At 40.5% G+C, this 16,361-nt stretch overlaps 2 protein-coding genes across 3 annotated transcripts; one reads left to right on the forward strand and one right to left on the reverse strand.

Annotated features, from left to right (window-relative positions):
- Nucleotides 1-393: 393 nt before the first annotated feature.
- On the forward strand, nucleotides 394-5,748 carry LOC143005981 (lysophosphatidylserine lipase ABHD12-like). 2 transcript variants are annotated; one of them, XM_076157280.1, is made up of 13 exons: nucleotides 394-583; nucleotides 942-1,139; nucleotides 1,809-1,911; nucleotides 2,134-2,253; nucleotides 2,439-2,469; nucleotides 2,575-2,620; nucleotides 2,714-2,843; nucleotides 2,963-3,000; nucleotides 3,103-3,182; nucleotides 3,430-3,512; nucleotides 4,436-4,514; nucleotides 4,624-4,757; nucleotides 4,863-5,748. In XM_076157280.1, the coding sequence occupies exons 2-13, from the start codon at nucleotides 1,037-1,039 to the stop codon at nucleotides 4,888-4,890; spliced, it is 975 nt and encodes a 324-aa protein (XP_076013395.1). In that variant the 5' UTR covers nucleotides 394-583; nucleotides 942-1,036; the 3' UTR covers nucleotides 4,891-5,748. The 2 variants fall into 2 exon arrangements, with proteins under 2 accessions (XP_076013395.1, XP_076013397.1); XM_076157282.1 differs by having other exon boundaries at nucleotides 981-1,139.
- Nucleotides 5,237-13,907, reverse strand: pygl (phosphorylase, glycogen, liver). Its single transcript, XM_076157279.1, has 20 exons — nucleotides 13,599-13,907; nucleotides 13,049-13,150; nucleotides 12,874-12,952; nucleotides 12,433-12,536; nucleotides 11,688-11,819; nucleotides 11,094-11,205; nucleotides 10,782-10,864; nucleotides 10,497-10,631; nucleotides 9,770-9,862; nucleotides 9,245-9,391; nucleotides 8,852-9,015; nucleotides 8,593-8,707; nucleotides 8,192-8,293; nucleotides 7,600-7,747; nucleotides 7,274-7,332; nucleotides 6,783-6,924; nucleotides 6,483-6,690; nucleotides 6,273-6,407; nucleotides 6,075-6,141; nucleotides 5,237-5,905 (listed from the first exon to the last, which is right to left on the reverse strand). Exons 1-20 carry the CDS (start codon nucleotides 13,839-13,841, stop codon nucleotides 5,717-5,719), a joined length of 2,559 nt encoding a protein of 852 aa, XP_076013394.1. The 5' UTR covers nucleotides 13,842-13,907; the 3' UTR covers nucleotides 5,237-5,716.
- Between the last annotated feature and the right edge of the window lie 2,454 nt (nucleotides 13,908-16,361).

Below are 16,361 nucleotides of genomic sequence, written 5' to 3' on the forward strand. Positions count from 1 at the left end.
AGCACTGCTGTTGTCATATTTCCACATATATTACGCTCTATTATTCGCTGTCATTATTAGGCGTATTATTCAATTTAATCTTATTCTACTCAGGCATATACAGGGAACTCTTCCTTTCAAATTTGGTACTTTGTTCCTGTGTAGCGGAATTCCTAGATCCATGGACCAGTGATTGACTCTTAAAGTGAAATATTGAGATATAAGACCGCAATAAAAGATAAAAACGTATCTTATCAAGTCCTAAAACAGTGCATTGTTACATTATAATGACTGTAAAACTTTCCAATAACAATCTGCTTCTGGTACTATTTTCCTTAGTACAGCCAGGATGTATACCTCCGCAATGTTTTCCAACGCATTTCACGCTGTAAGGCGGCGTCGCGGACGCAGCGAACTGACGTAACAAGGTACCCGGAAGTTACTCAAGGAGAGGAACACAAACGCACCGAGTCAGAGTGAAATGTCAAATAATAACACGTCCTGTGGCAACGGTGAACATATTAGTCTAATTAAACTCACAACTTCCTGTATTGTCGCTTTTAGACATTTCTTCAATTACACGCTACGAGTCTACTAGGACCCGGTAAGTAAACATACTGTGTATTTGCATAGCAAAAATGTTCAAACACAACAAAATAGTCAGTGACTTTGTTGGGATGCTGAAATGTTGTAAAATCGAAATGTCGAAACGAAATATACCTGTGTATATATAAAATACGTAACAACGCTAGCCCCGCCCCCCTTCTCACTTGCTGCAGGAATCTTTTAATTTTTTTTGCAGTGATTTAAACTTAAAGATAGTAGCTTCAGTAGCTCACTTAATTTCCTCTTAATGTTTGAGTAACCTGATTGGATGCGAGCCAATAGCAGCAGATGACAAGATTAGTTTAACTTGAACATTGATCTCTTGTCACTGTATGTCACAATGCTCATGTTGACAGGTGGAGAGTTCCGCTTGATTCACCCACATTTCACTATAGAGACAAGGAAGAAGGAACTTCACTGCTGCGTGGGAAGAATCTCACCTGTGTCAAGCATGAGGAGAGCTGTGGTGTTCCTACTAACCCTCTATGCCTCAGTGCCGGTTATTCTCCATCTCTTCCCCTGGATACTGGGATATTTCATATATGCCCACCTGTGTAAGTTATGCTTCTTTTCACTCTTCTCATTGAACAACCACTACAGTTAAATATACACACAAATCTGTGATTTAACACAATAATGCATTTGACAGCCGAACGGATCGTTCACCTTGTCGTGGTTTCTAAGTTAAAATAATATTATTTCATGTGATGAAGCACTATTCTAATGCAACCTGTATAGAATATATGCTCATAAATGCATGACAAGTATAAGAAATTACTACATTAACGGTTTGATTTGTTATGTCTTTATGTGTAACATAATAATAAGGAATTCTGAAGGTGCCATTAAGTAAGTGATCTATTTAGTGAACAATTACAATAACGTGTCAAAATCTCAAAAATGTCCCATGACTGTATGCTCACTGTCATGTTAAATGTTTCTTCAATATAATATACAAAAAAACCCTTAAAGAAACATGTTAAATCAGAATATGAGAGGATATTATACAATTCAATAGGTTACAATGCGATTTGATGACATCATCACACAATCTGGATTGGACATTAAACTAGGAAAAGACATGATAAGTAGCAGAAGGATACATTGTGTCCCACATGATACAATACATTACATTGCAAACTGTTGCCACACCATTCATTTCATTGTGTAATAAAATGGAAATCCTTCTTACCATGTCTGCTTTGGTCTGCTGTTGGCACCAGTGAGAATTCCCTTCTCTGTGGATCTTGGCAGACCTGAAAACGTGCTGAACCACACGTGCAACTTCTACCTCGACACTGAGGAGGGCATCTCAGTGGGTGTGTGGTAGGTCATTTGTGGGTTCCAGTCTTGTCCATTTGAGTGTATGTGTACTCCACAATACCATAAGCACATACATATTAGATACAGGTGGCTACACAATCTACCCATTCAGCCAAATAAAGACCACTCAGATCCACTGTAGATCTCACACAACACAGCTGGGTTTGTTTGTGCGGTTCATCTGCTCCACTCTCACCTCTCTTCCTGTATTTTTGTGTCTCATAGGCATACACTCCCTGCCAACCAATGGGAGGGGGCCACAGGGAGAGGCCCTGAGTGGTACCGGGAGACTCTGGGAGACGGCCGTCCTGTTATTATCTATCTCCATGGCAACACAGGGACCAGGTGGGATGAGTGCATGTGGATAGAGACCCTTGAATTGATCTTAATGGAGTCTAGTGGGTATTACATGACTGCTCGTGCTCCTGGGTTTAGCCATAGGCACAATGCACATGAGGTTTGCGGGTCAGAATAAATGAGCCTGGAGGCCTTTTGTTTGTATATTCACTCCTCTAACATCATTTCTGCAGGGCCATACATCACAGAGTGGAACTGGTGAAGGTACGAGCTCTGCTTTACACCATGGCTCCATTTTTTTGTTTGTTTTGTGAACCGTTTTTACTTTCAGTGGTGGGTGAAATACTGAAATATGCTTCTGTTTTGTAGATCTTAAGTGCTGCTGGGTATCACGTCATGTCTTTAGACTACAGAGGTGAAACTCTTTTTGTTATGTCATATACGACAATATATTGTCTTGATATATTGTTGTGTTGTGATTTTAAAGCTTTGTATTTCTTCTGCTGAGGTTTTGGAGATTCAAGTGGGGAGCCGAGTGAAGCTGGATTGACGCATGACGCCCTCTACCTGTACCACTGGGTAAAGAAGCAGAGCGGCGGCAATCTTGTCTGTCTGTGGGGACACTCACTGGGCACAGGGTCAGTCTCTCACCAGCTCTATATGTCCATTTTCAAGACACTTATAGGAACAAGAGTAAACACTGGCATCAGAAAAGGTATTGCAGTTGTGTAAAGTGTAATCATTTGGACTATTTCAGGGTTGCAACCAATGCTGCATTAAAAGCGCAAGAGCAAGGTGAGTGTTTATTAACCTCATAATACCTTTTAGCCATAAAATGACTCATTCATATTTTTTGAGTGCTTTATAATCGTCTCTCCCCACTGTCTTTAATATCAGGGTCTATGGTCGATGCTGTGGTCCTTGAAGCTCCATACACAAGCATTGGAGAGGTCGTAGCCAACCATCCCCTGACTAAGGTGAGGCGGTGGTTGCATGTAACTAGTAAGGCTTAATGTCTGCGAAATAAATGCTAAATATGTAAGACATGATGATTCCAAAGCAGTTTTTTGTCCACCATAACAAATGCAAGACTCTCCATCTCCCCCCCCCACTCACCCCTTTTCTGGGAAGAGACACACCAGTGTTCACTAAACTGCCATTTTTAATATGCTAGTATTTATCTTAGTGTGTAGGTTATTGCACAGTTTGTCCTCTTCTTTCCAGATGTACATGTTCTTTCCAGGATTTGAACGTTTGGTTTGGAACGTAATGGAAAAGAACAACATAGAATTCCCTAACGATAAAAAGTAAGTGAGTAAGTAAGTGTGGTTCATTTGAAAAAGTAACACATCTTGTCTTTCTTTCTAACGTTGAGGAAAATGGAAGTGTCATGTCATTTGTATGCAGGAGTTGGCAGGTGATTGGCTTACAGGATCACATGGTTACTAACTTCCTCAGGTCCCAAATATACAGGTGCAGCTCAATGAATTAGAATATCGTGGAAAAAGTTCATTTATTTCCATAATTCAATTGAAAAAGTGAAACTCTCATGTATTATTAGATGAGTGAAATATTTCAAACCTTTATTTGTTTTAATTTGGATGATTATACAGCTAACAGCTCATGAAAACCCCAAGTTTAGTATCTCTCTTTAATATTGTGAAGAAGTTCAATATTGTAGCCTCACAGTGTCTCACTCTAATCAGCTCATTAACTCAAATCACCTGCTGAGGTTTCCTGAGCCTTTGAAGTGTCTCTCAGTCTGGTTCAGTAGGAGACACAATCATGGGGAAGACTATGATATTCTAATTTATTGAGCTGCAACTGTATGTTTTCTTGACAATATGACATTAACTAAAAACTGGTGTAATAGTCAATCTTCAACAATTTCACAGTCTTCACTGAGGTTACAGGTTCTATGATATACACTGTATGTTGGAGCCAACCACATTTTGAAAGTTGTTCAGAGGAAGCAATTGAAACTAAAATCATCGTTAAATTATCGATATAATTGAGATCAGTTAACTTTGTCCTGTGTGTGTGTGTGTGTTACCACATCCCTTCAAGATCTATCATTTGGTTACGTCATTGGCCATACCTTGCTATCCATTGACAGCTTAGCCACATGAGTTTATATTGTTTTATTGGGTAAACAAGTAAAATAAACGTTAACTTCTATGGTGAATTTTATCAGCTCCTTAAGTTTCTTTAAACCCCCCTGTCTCTACAGTTTGAAGACCTTGACGAGTTCAATTCTTATTCTGCATTCAGAGGATGACAAGATTATACCGCATCACATGGGGCAGAAGGTACCATCCATTGAGTGTGCTTGTGTGTTTTAATGATGCCACTTACTGTAGGTGTGTCACACTCAACATTGAACTTTTGTTGTTGTTGTCGTCGTGTTGTTGTTTCCAGTTGTACCAGATATCGCTCCAGACTCAGAAAGAGCATAACAAGGACGTTGAGGTTCAGATGGTCTCCTACAGTGCAAATCTGGGATACTCGCACGACAACATTTACTTGGATCCCAATCTGTCTGATGTGGTTGAGTAAGTTATTACTCACAAAAGTTTTTCATTAAGATGATTGTGTTTTCGTTGTCCACAAGTTAAGTCCCTCTATGTGACATTTTCTCTGTCTGCCTCCCATTCCAGGAAATTTCTACAGAAGCTGAAGCAGTAGATCAGCTCTCGCCCGTCCATAGAATGCTTTACTTCTCATCTGCCAGTAATGGTTCATACCTGTGGTGTGGACTCGAGTAGCATGACTTAGACTGCATGACTTGACCTCATCAAAAATTGACTCGACTTTTGACACTGTTTACTTGTTACTTCTTGTTATCACATTTGATGTACTTTATATTTTCATCAAGTTGTGTATTTTATCTGGAAAGTAACCAATACAAATTTTACACATTAACAATATTAGATCAGTCTAGAGCCCATCATGTCTTGGTTTGAACTTGAAACTCATTGTTTAGGACTTGTGACTTGTGACTTGCAAAACAATCCCATGAGAAAAGGTCCAGTAGATTGTAACAAACAGATTTATTCATTCCACATAATGCTCAAAGGCACTACAAAAAACATGGCACATATGAAGAAGGATTGTTGTTTTGTGATTGATTTTTGCTTTTGCCAAGATTTGAGGGGAAAAAAACGTTTTACTGATAATAGAGACACAACGTGAGCAGAACAGGATCAAGTAACTAAATACATGGCGTTATTTGTTTTAATAGGCACAGCATAAGCAGATTGTAACACACTTAGATAAAGCTTAGATATTCATAGGAATGGCACTGACAGACTTGAATTATTCTGTACACAGCTTAAGTTAAATATGACCAAATGTGACCTCTCTTCATTTACTGTATGTGTTTGGAATAAAAGATTGTGACAGAGTAACAGACGAGTATTGGTTCCTCCGCCATCTTAAAGTGAAATCATCATCTTCTTTTCATCATTTGTAAACCAAAGCATGGAAGCATATTTCTTCTTGAAACAGCGTCTCACATTTTCTTCAGAGCTCTAGCTGTTTCTTCGATGGCCTCTCTGGGCTCGCTGGGCGGTGGGATCTTCAGGTCGGTCGGCTCGACGCCCCAAATCTCTGTGGCATATTCTGTGATGGTTCGGTCACTGGAGAACTTTCCCGTGGCAGCGATGTTCCTGATCACCATCTTGGTCCATTCCTCTGGATCCTTTTCAACACAAAAACAACAAACGCTAATTATATGAAGCCCCAGTTACTTTATAGCACTATTTGCGGGTGACTTCAACTCTCTCGCTCATTCTTTGTCTTAGATGATCTCCACCTTTCTGGCACCAGATAAACCAACACAAGCCATGACACATGCTTCTAGATCTTACCTCATAGAGTTTGCTGACCTTCGCTTGGCATTTCATATAATCTTCAAAGTCTGCAAACACTTTGAAACTGAATGGAGAGGAAAGAGGATTAAAGTGAACTCAACAAAGGGTTTCAACTGAGATAGCCTTCAAGTAACAGATTGATGCGTATAGTATTTCAGCACAAAAAATATGGTTAACTGTCTGTATGTTGCCTACCGATCATGTTCGAAGAGCATATCAGTGAGGTCTTTGAAAAGATCTGGATTTTTGGGACTGAAGTATCCAATTTTGATCTGGTCCATCACTTCTTTCAGTACTGGAATCTTCTTGTAGTACGTCATGGCATCATATCTACAAAAAGAGAGTGTCATCACCATGGAGAAATCCACAAAACGTTACAGAATGCAGTAAAGAAGAGCCCTCTACCCCATTTTGTCCAGCTCAGCCACATCCTTCACCCTCATGCCAAAGATGAAGAGGTTCTCCTCTCCAGCCTCCTCGGCCATCTCCACATTGGCTCCATCCATGGTGCCAATGGTCAGAGCTCCATTCAGCATGAACTTCATGTTTCCAGTTCCTGAGGCCTCAGTGCCAGCAGTGGAGATCTGCTCTGACAAATCTGTGGCAGGTATCACTGAGGAAGAACAGATGAGTTGAGAAAAAAGTTTTCTCCAAAATGTCAACACACAATAACAAGTCAACACCTATCAGCAGGCTGGCTGGTACCTTTCTCTGCCAGGGACACCCTGTAGTTCTCCAGGTAGATGACCTTTAGCTTGTTACCCACCACAGGGTCATTGTTCACCGCATCAGCTACTGAGGTGATCAGCTTGATGATTAACTTTGCCATGTAGTATCCCGGTGCAGCCTGCAGGGGGAAACATTGTAAGGTTAAAACAACTGCAGAATAATGTGTTAACTTTCTCTACTGTAAATGATATGAAATGTATTACATTACATTGCATTATATTATATTATATTATATTATATTATATTATATTATATTATATTATATTATATTAAGGCCATTCTCCAACTGGGTTTTTACTTTATTTTTATGGCTTATTGAAATCTAGAATTGTGTTGCCTATATATTTGTTTCTTCTTGACACATTTGTAAAAAAGTGGTTTGAAAAAAGATTAACAAAAAATATCCCACTATTCCTATCCTGATTGTGTGTCCTCAAAGATTCTGACTGCTTTGTCCTAAACAGTACCTTTCCACCGATGATCATGGTTCGTGGTACAAAAGGTGCAGTTGGGTTTTTCCTGATGCCTTAAAGGAAGTAAACAGAAAGTGATTATGAATGATGTAATTAATGGTTGATATTGAATGAAAAAGATTCTAGAAAATAATTGAACATCAGCATTTTTTAAGTGTAATTTGAAATGACATGTCCCCGAAATGTCATGTCAGTGTTTGTTTTGCTCTAATGAATGGTTGGGTGTGTTTTCCTCTACGTGTCAGATGAGGTCAGGTCCTAAGTCACAGTGAATCAGGCCTGTGGCAGCTTGTGAAATCAGGAATGAATCTTTCCCGTACGGTTGTACATGGCGATGATGTGCAGGCAGTTGAGGAGCTGACGCTTGTACTCATGGATTCTCTTCACATGGACATCAAACATGGAGGAAGGGTTTATTTTCACCCTGTACTCATTTTCCAGGTACTGAGCGAATTTCAGTTTGTTGTCCTGTAAGAGAAATCAAAAAACACAAGATGGCACAGGTGAGTAATTCAGTCATTTCTTCACTCAGTGATGTGAGGTTGACGAATCAGCTGTCCTGTTATGACACGTCTAGGCTTTAAAGCCGCATGTTGCAATCAACAAGAATGTTGTTACCTGCTTTGACATGAAGAAATAAAAGAGTGAAAGATGATATTATGTGCATAGATGAGAACTAAGACAACCATAGCAAGTTTAAGCCTCCAAAATATAATGTGTTTATATACTGTATGCATAAACAAAATTCTACCCTGAAAATTTCTAGACACAAGAATTTTGTATTGGCCAGAAAACCCTCAAAATGGCCAAAACTGGTCATCCTGAATATTCTTAGTTTTTTGCAGTGTAGTTTTTTGGTGACATATGAGATAAATTCATAAAAGGTGAAATTGCATGAAAATGTGACCTGACCTGTTTCACTTTGGAGACGTCCCGGATGAAGGCAGAGTCATCAACGAAGTCATTCAGCCTCTGAAGCTGGCTGAGATCTTTCACGTAATCCTCTCCAATGGCCTTATTAAAAACATATAAAAGGTCACAATGAAGTGTGTGTGTGTGTGTGCGTGTGTGTGCGTGTGTGTGTGCGTGTGTGTGTGTGTGTGTGTGTGTGCGTGTGTGTGTGTGTGTGTGTGTTTGTGTGTGTGTGTGTGTGTGTGTGTGTTTGTGTGTGCATCTCACATCATATAAACATTTTGACTGAGCTGTTTGGGTTGAACAGGCAGAAGAAAGCCTTTGTCCTGACTGGATGATGGGCTGGGGAATTTAAACTACCACATTGTGTCTTAGCTCTCCATCATGTGTTTATGTCCCACCTCAGCAATCAGCTCAGCCAGTCCTGGGTTACACAGCAACAGCCAGCGTCTGGGAGTGATACCGTTTGTCTTGTTCTGAAACTTCTCTGGCTCTAAATCACTGAAATCACGGAATCTAAAGGAGAAAAATGGAGGTTATGAGGTTTTAGGTCCTGTTGGTTTGATGGTCTGGTTCTTGATTTCATTTAAATTTCGAGGATCGTGCAGCCTTGTCCATTATGTATATCTAACTCCTGAGCCCCGTCAGTGGAAGGCTTACACGTCATCCTTGATGATGTTGGAGTGTATCTCTGCAACTCCATTGACAGCGTGAGATCCCACGATGCACAGGTGAGCCATGTTGACCCTTTTGCATCCGTCTTCCTCTATGAGAGACATTTTCTGGATCTTGGCCATGTCTTTTGGAAAGAGGGCTGCAATCCTCTGAAATAAAAAAGCAGGTAACGTATGTTTGCTATTTTCTCTCTTTTTGGCCTCATTAATCTCTGACATACATATTATTGAACAATAGGAGGAGACATGTGACAGCAAGATAATGTTCTATGTTTTCTGAAAAGGCCACATTTGCTTTCCTGCAGAGTTATTGATGTTTATAAATGGCTACTGGACTGTCATACATCTTTTTTCACACCACAAATGCTCTTTAACTTACATCCAGGTGGATCTGATTGATCTGGTAGATGATCTGCAGGTGTCGGGGCAGCAGCTTCTCCATCAGCTCCACAGGCCAGCGCTCCAGGGCCTCGGGCAGGACGGTGTGGTTGGTGTAAGCAAAGGTGCGCTTGGTGAGATCCCAGGCCTGCAGACGTAGGAGGAGTTTATTTCCTCTGTGACTCAATCTCAAGTTTGAACTTTGTTATGGATTACACACACAAAGGAACGTTTGCTTCTGGTGACAGGATGTGAAGAAAGAATGATGTTATCTCTTCAATCAAACCGTCTTTTACTTCTGTCTGATTTGTATTTCCTCATCCAGCTGGAAATGTCTCAATAATACAGCAGAATAGCACAATGGGAATATTTCTTGCATCTGTGTTCTGACTTACACTCCGACTTCCTTTGAGCTTAATACGTATTTAAGGATGAAAGCATTTTCTACAGCTTTAGTTGGTTCAAATCATTTAGAATAAGTTAGGGTTCCTTATAAGCATTTGAGCCGAATCTCCCTGTCACTCACCGTATCCCAGTCCAGCTTCTCAATGTCCACAAAGATTCTCATCAACTCCGGGATGGCCATGGCTGGATGTGTGTCGTTCAGCTGGATGGCAACCTAAAAAACACAACATCCTGTCAGCTCCTACCTGACATTTTTGGATATTATTATTATTGTGTTCTAATCGGAAAGAAGTCATTGTTTGATCCTGGTGAAATCTTTGTTTTCATTTGTATATTATGCAGTCTTCTGGTGCAGCATTTGGTTGATGATGTTTTTAACTTGGTGCATGATGTCTGCTTCAGTTTACCATTATACAAGCAGACTTATTTTATGAGAGTCTGTTGTATTCACTTTACTTTCACTTTTTCTTTAAACCACAGTGACATGACAGTTAACTGCATATTATCAGATTCTGGGCTACTTTCATTATTATGAGATGGATGATCAAACAACCAGATGTGAAAAGCTGCAATGGTCAATTTTACCATTCAAAATTAGAAACAATAAGGATGTAATATTAAAATCGGCTGGTGTTGGTTGTCGATCAAACCTAAAGACTCAATCATAGGAAGGAGTGAGAGATTTCTCAATTTGGGTTCAGAGACAAAAACTTCCTGTCCTATATTTCAACACATTATTTCAAAAATTCTTTTAACAGCGTGCATTTCCCAATACCTCTTTAGAATAGACACTCTACTCATGTTTCCACCTTTATAGCGCAGTGTATGTAATTGAATCTGAGACCTACTTTGTCTGGGAAGGTCTCAAAGGAGCTGCGACTGGTGCCCGTCTTGGTGGTCCTGAAGCGGCGGATGATGTCTTGGAGTGTTGCTGCCACTACAAAGTACTCCTGCTTGAGACGGAGCTCCTTTCCTTCAAAGAACTACAGCACAGATAGATGCAGAGTGGAGGGAACAAAGTGTCAGCTCAGGTCAGTTAAGGCCAAGAAATGCATTACAGTGAAGATTACCGGGGAACAAACAAACCAACATGTTCTGAATGATCTTACATACTTTAAATATATTGAACTCACATTGTCATTGGGATAGAGCACCCGTGAGATATTCTCTGCCAGATTTCGGTCCAGAACTGCCTGGATGTAATCTCCAACGTTAACTAAAGAGAGAAGGAGGTCATATCAGTGCTGGTTAATGACAGAAAAACACAGAAAAACATGAATTCTACAGGAGAGGAATGAACTGCTGCATTTGGGCTGTTTAGCAACACAGTGGTGTTGTTGCAGGTGCTGCAGTCGTTTCCCTCCTCTCTTGGGGAAACACACACACGGTTTTTGTTTAAGTGAATTTTAGAAGAGAAGTCTTTAAAAAAAGGCTTTGGTGCTCACAGTCTCTCAGGTTGAAGTCATTGGGGGCTCGAGCAGACCACAACCTCATGGTGTTCACAGTGTTATTCATGTAGCCGGGGATGGGCGTGTCATACGGCATAGCCAGAACCACCTGCACGGGCAAAACAGTGACCAGCAGTCAGCAGTCGCATGGAGATGTTGGAATATAAAAGATAAATAGGTTAACATGGAAAACAATATGCTTTTATTCTGCCTCGTATTTGCAGTGTGATATAGCAGATAGTTTGTGTTGATCATTATCACGATGATGAGGTGTCAAAACATGGGGTCAACACACATAGAAGTCTAGATTTGATTGATTTGACATGTTTTTCCGTAGACACAAACCAGCAGACACACACACACACACACACACACACACACACACACCTAAAATATTATCACTCACTATGTTAACTAATTACTCATGTAACTGTTATCACTCAGTATGCACAGGGATGCAGCAGTAAGGGAGAGAGGTTTTAAAGCTTTATAAAGCTGTGAAAACAGAGTCCTAAATGTTAATAAGAACATGGAAATCTGTCATTTTTAACATTACCTTGCCTTTGTACTTGCTTATCAACACCACAGTACCTGAGTATCGACCCATTTGGATCCATCTTCCGTCTCCTCCACTCGTCCATAGAAGTGAACCGGCAGCATGTACTCAGGTCTCGCCTTCTCCCAGGGGTTTCCATGCCTCAACCAATCATCTGCCTCCTCTACCTGCAGAAAGGCGAGATCGCTCCAGTATGATGCTGCACTACAGGGATGCAAGGATTCTGACGTCTAAGCTCAAAGCAGACAGACGGTAAAATTTAACTCCAGTGTAAAATGAAATGTCCATCATCCAACACTTTCAGGCTCATGATCATGTCAGACTTAATGTGATGTGCTGAACAAAATACACCAGATCACTGATTGGCTGTGCGAGGTTCGTTATTCTGTACAAAAATCCAGTTTAGTGCTCAAACAGTGTATGTTTACATTGAGGGGGTGAAGTGCAAATAGCCATCAGAATTCAAACAGTTCAAAAACCTTTAGTTGTGGCTTCTCTTATCACAAAATATGCAATGTTTTCTTTTCTTCTCCAAAAGCACCAGCAGCTACAGTGAGCGACTTCATGGGGATAGAGCGCAAGCTGAGTTAATGATTGGCTGCTGATGTAGTGACCTACTTCAATTCATCCAACTTTGACTCTCAACACAAGAGGAGAAGAGAAACCTGATTTACTGATAACAAAGAGGGTGAATCATTTTACCTCACGGTGCAAAATAAACATATAGTCAATAGTGTTTAGTGTTTAAAACGTTGCGGGCGGGTTTGTGAGTGCAGTTACCTGCCAGCCTTCTCTTATCTTTTGGTTAAAGATTCCATATTCATAGCGAATGCCATAACCGTACGCTGCAAGACCCAATGTGGCCATGGAATCCAAGAAACATGCTGTGTGGAGAGAAACACGTAGAATCAGACACGGAAGCGTTCAGAGAAGAACAACGTTGGTTCACAGTCCTGTTGAGGAAGTGCGTGTGTGTTTGCTGGTTGACCTGTTGCAACGTTTCTGAAAATTCCTGCGAATGTTTGCCAAGAAAAAAATATGATGGTGCATTGTTGCAAGCAAATATAACTGGTTTATACATTTGCGGGATTACAGGAAACATTTTTTTTGGCCATTCCAGTGTCATTTTAAAGGTAATTTGACCTTTCACCTTCTTCACTGTGCCCTACAGAGGAGCTAAGGCAGCACATAAAGCTCTCTTTCAGCTCTGCAGCCTCATACCTGCCAGTCTGCCCAGACCGCCGTTCCCCAGGCCTGCATCCTCCTCCATCTCCTCCAGCTCTTCCATGTCCAGGCCGAGCTGGGGCAAAGACAAGAAGGAAACATAAACGTGTGTATATCAAGCTTGTGTCAAGATGATGTTTGGTTGCCGTTGCCCCGTTTTCTCCAGTTTTACCTGGTAGATGGCCTCGTCGCAGGCGTTCTGCAGCCCCAGGTTGATCATTGTGTTCTGGAGCGTCCTGCCCATGTAGAACTCCAGAGAGAGATAATAAACCCGCTGATCTCAGGCGAAGAAACAAAACACAACCACAGCAAAATGAGCACAAACTCAAATATTTACAACGGTCACTATGTCTTTATCAAATGAAAGTAGATAACGTGCAGTGTGAACAAAATGAAAATAGCTGGCACGGTTGAAAGATTGTTGTGTAAACGTGATGTGATTTCCATGAAATATCTTATGGAAACCTGAAAAGTTTGATGCAATATGAAAACACTGCACTTCTTTAACCATACAACATATAAGCGTGTTTTTCTTCTCCAATTTGAAAGAGTCAGAAGCATAAATCAAAAGGACAAACAGTAAAAGACAGACAGTAGTATTCAGATTAGGGATGTGTTGTTTCAGTGTGTAAACATGAAATATTTGTTGTGATCATTCAGATTTTGGTTGATATTCTCATGTAGCCTCCATGTGAAACCCCGCTAAGCCCCCGGCTGTTTACCTTTGGGTCTGCTTCATAGTAGAACTGCTGGGTTCTGATCCATCTTCCCACCAGATGATCTCTGACCGTGTGAGCCAGGGCAAAGTAATAATCCCTGGGTGTCGCAATGTTCCTGTCTTTCACCAGAGTGAAGTGAAGGTGACGGTTAAAGCCTTTCTTCAGCTCTGCAACGTTCTCCACCCCCGCGATCCCCCTGATGCTGATCTGCTTGCGCTTCTCGTGGTCGGTCAGAGGTGTAGCCATGGTGGGGAGGAGGAGGCCTGAGGAGGACAGACTGGACTGGAAATGCAGCAGAGAGGTGAAGTTTGGTGGCTTTCATGCAGCAGTCTCCTCCTCTATGCTTCTTATTGGTGAGAGCGGGGGGAGGGAGTTTCCCTGACCTGCCTCTGCTGAGCCTCAGAGCCCAGCAAGGAGGAAGCAAAGGTGAAGCAAATATTTGTCCATTACAGTAGCACAACACACACATTCATATTTCATAGCTGATCACTTTCTGAGGAGTAGTTTTATGATCTTTAGATAGATAGATAGATAGATTGGCAGGTACCATGGAACCTCGTCGACATCTATTTATTGAATATTCACACATACAGAAAACACAGAGGCTCATATTTCACTTCAAATAATCATAATCAGAATAGCAGTAAAATGGTAATGATATCCATATAATTGTATAACCATAATGTGTTAAAATCAATCATAACAAAGTTTTACATTTTGTATTCATAAGAGTCCATAGACATATTTGAGTATCCAGGTAAATGATATTGTGACATTCCAACTCACATCCTCAAACAGGGCAGAAAGAATCACTTTGGAGTTAAAAGGAGGTTATAACACACAAACACAAACACACACATACGCATACACACCCATTGTCGCCCAGCGACAGTAATGTTTCAAACTTTGATGACCTGCCACTATTTTATCAATGTTTGAGTGTTATTTTGATTCATAAATAAGATGTTACAATCACACACGGCTGAATTAAGACAGGATTAAAAATTTGTCATACAATTTGTCACTTTCAGCGCCTCCATGTGTTTAGTTTGAAATTAAACACATTCACAGTACTTTTCAAGAAAACAAGTTGAAAACGTCACATTTACAGCATGATACACACACAGTATGTCGTTATCATGTGGTGAAAAGTAACAGAAATGTGTGTGATTGCAAACTGGACGTATGGTTGGTGTTGAAAATCACTTGTTCTGTATTTCAGGAAGTTGCGTTCTTTTGCTGTTATAAAAGCTGTTCTGTTTTTGTTCTGGAGTCTGAGGTTGTGTAATGCTGCGATAGTGGCTGAACTCTCTGGCTGTTCAGTGACCCACAGGTAAACAGCCTACTTCTGTACAGCAGATATTTCATAGGGAAATAGAGAGAGTGTGTGTGTGAGTGTGTGAGAGAGTAAGAAAGAAAGAGAGAGAGATAGGTATATTTCATTATTTCTGGTCATTTAAATGTTGCATAAATTAAAGATTGTTGCAGAATGCTGCAGTGGCCTATTCAACTTTATCACTGCCTGACTCAAAATCATACTTACGCTGCGACCGTGTGGCTTTAACCCACATAACAATCAATCCCATAGAAAAAATATCACAGAGGAATAACAAAGTTAAGAAAGAAATATTTGTCTATAATATCCCCTTAAATACTGTGGTTATATCCATAGCAAACATGATGATTGTTGTCTTTTGTCCTTTATAGAAAAATACATAGCAGCTGGATGAAGCAAGCATCACGGAAAACTCTGCTAGAACAATGAATCCAGTTTGTAGCAAAGGTACATAAAGCTTTTGGCTATTCAAAAGGGAAAAGGCACACCTATGAAGCTCAAACACAGGATAGCACCTTATATGGGCGTTGGATGTGTAGATGTGAGGTTTTTGGGTCAACTTGGATGGACATTAGTTTCCTCAAATTAAAGGGGACATATTAAAGATATCTGTGTTCTTTTTTGGGGGCTCTTTTGAAACCTTTAGAAGGCTGAAACACACACTGATTCGCTTTGAATCTCCCTCGCTGCAGCACTGCTGTACACACTGAGTGAAATCAATTCACGTCTCTTTCAGAAAAGCCCGCTCTGTTTTGATGCAGATAGAAATAGAACATGTCCCCTTTAATGGCTCACGACTCAAACCTGTGGTCTGTTTGCTCCTTCTTACTTGTGTTGCATTTGCTCTAATTTCAATTTGGTTTTCAAATTTGAAATCAAACTTACGTGAATCCAAAAATGTCGTGTGAGAATGCTTGTGCTCATTAGTGAGAAATATCTAAACTATTCTTTAAAGCGACATACAAAGGTTCCGTTTCTTTCTTAAATAACTATACATCAAATAAAGGAACAATCATGAATTATCTTGGAAAAACTGTGAACATCAATAACTTATTTAGCTATACACACCTCTGCCGTAGATCATTTCAATAACAATATTACAAAACTACCATGATTCAGTCACCTACAGCAAAAGAGCCATAACTAAGCCAGTAGCACCTTCAGACCACTACTGTTAATCACTGTCACCATAACAACCTTCAAACACAGATCTTCGCACCAGTCTAACTCGTGTCAACAACCGTATGATACATTTGAAAGGCTTTGTAAAGGCCTGGCCTCAGTCGCTTGTACACACGGAGGCTTTATTTTATTTTACAGTCGAGTACGGAGGGTTCACACAAGCGTAGCCGCTAATAGAAAAGCCTCTCATTTACACTAACGCGAACATGACGGTGACACATCGTAGTCGGGCTCTTGCTCTCATCCAG

This window comes from Genypterus blacodes, unplaced genomic scaffold (genome assembly GCF_046128005.1).
Source record: "Genypterus blacodes isolate CSIRO-AG114 ecotype Tasmania unplaced genomic scaffold, CSIRO-AGI_Gbla_v1 ptg000073l_1, whole genome shotgun sequence".
Lineage (NCBI taxonomy): Eukaryota > Metazoa > Chordata > Actinopteri > Ophidiiformes > Ophidiidae > Genypterus > Genypterus blacodes.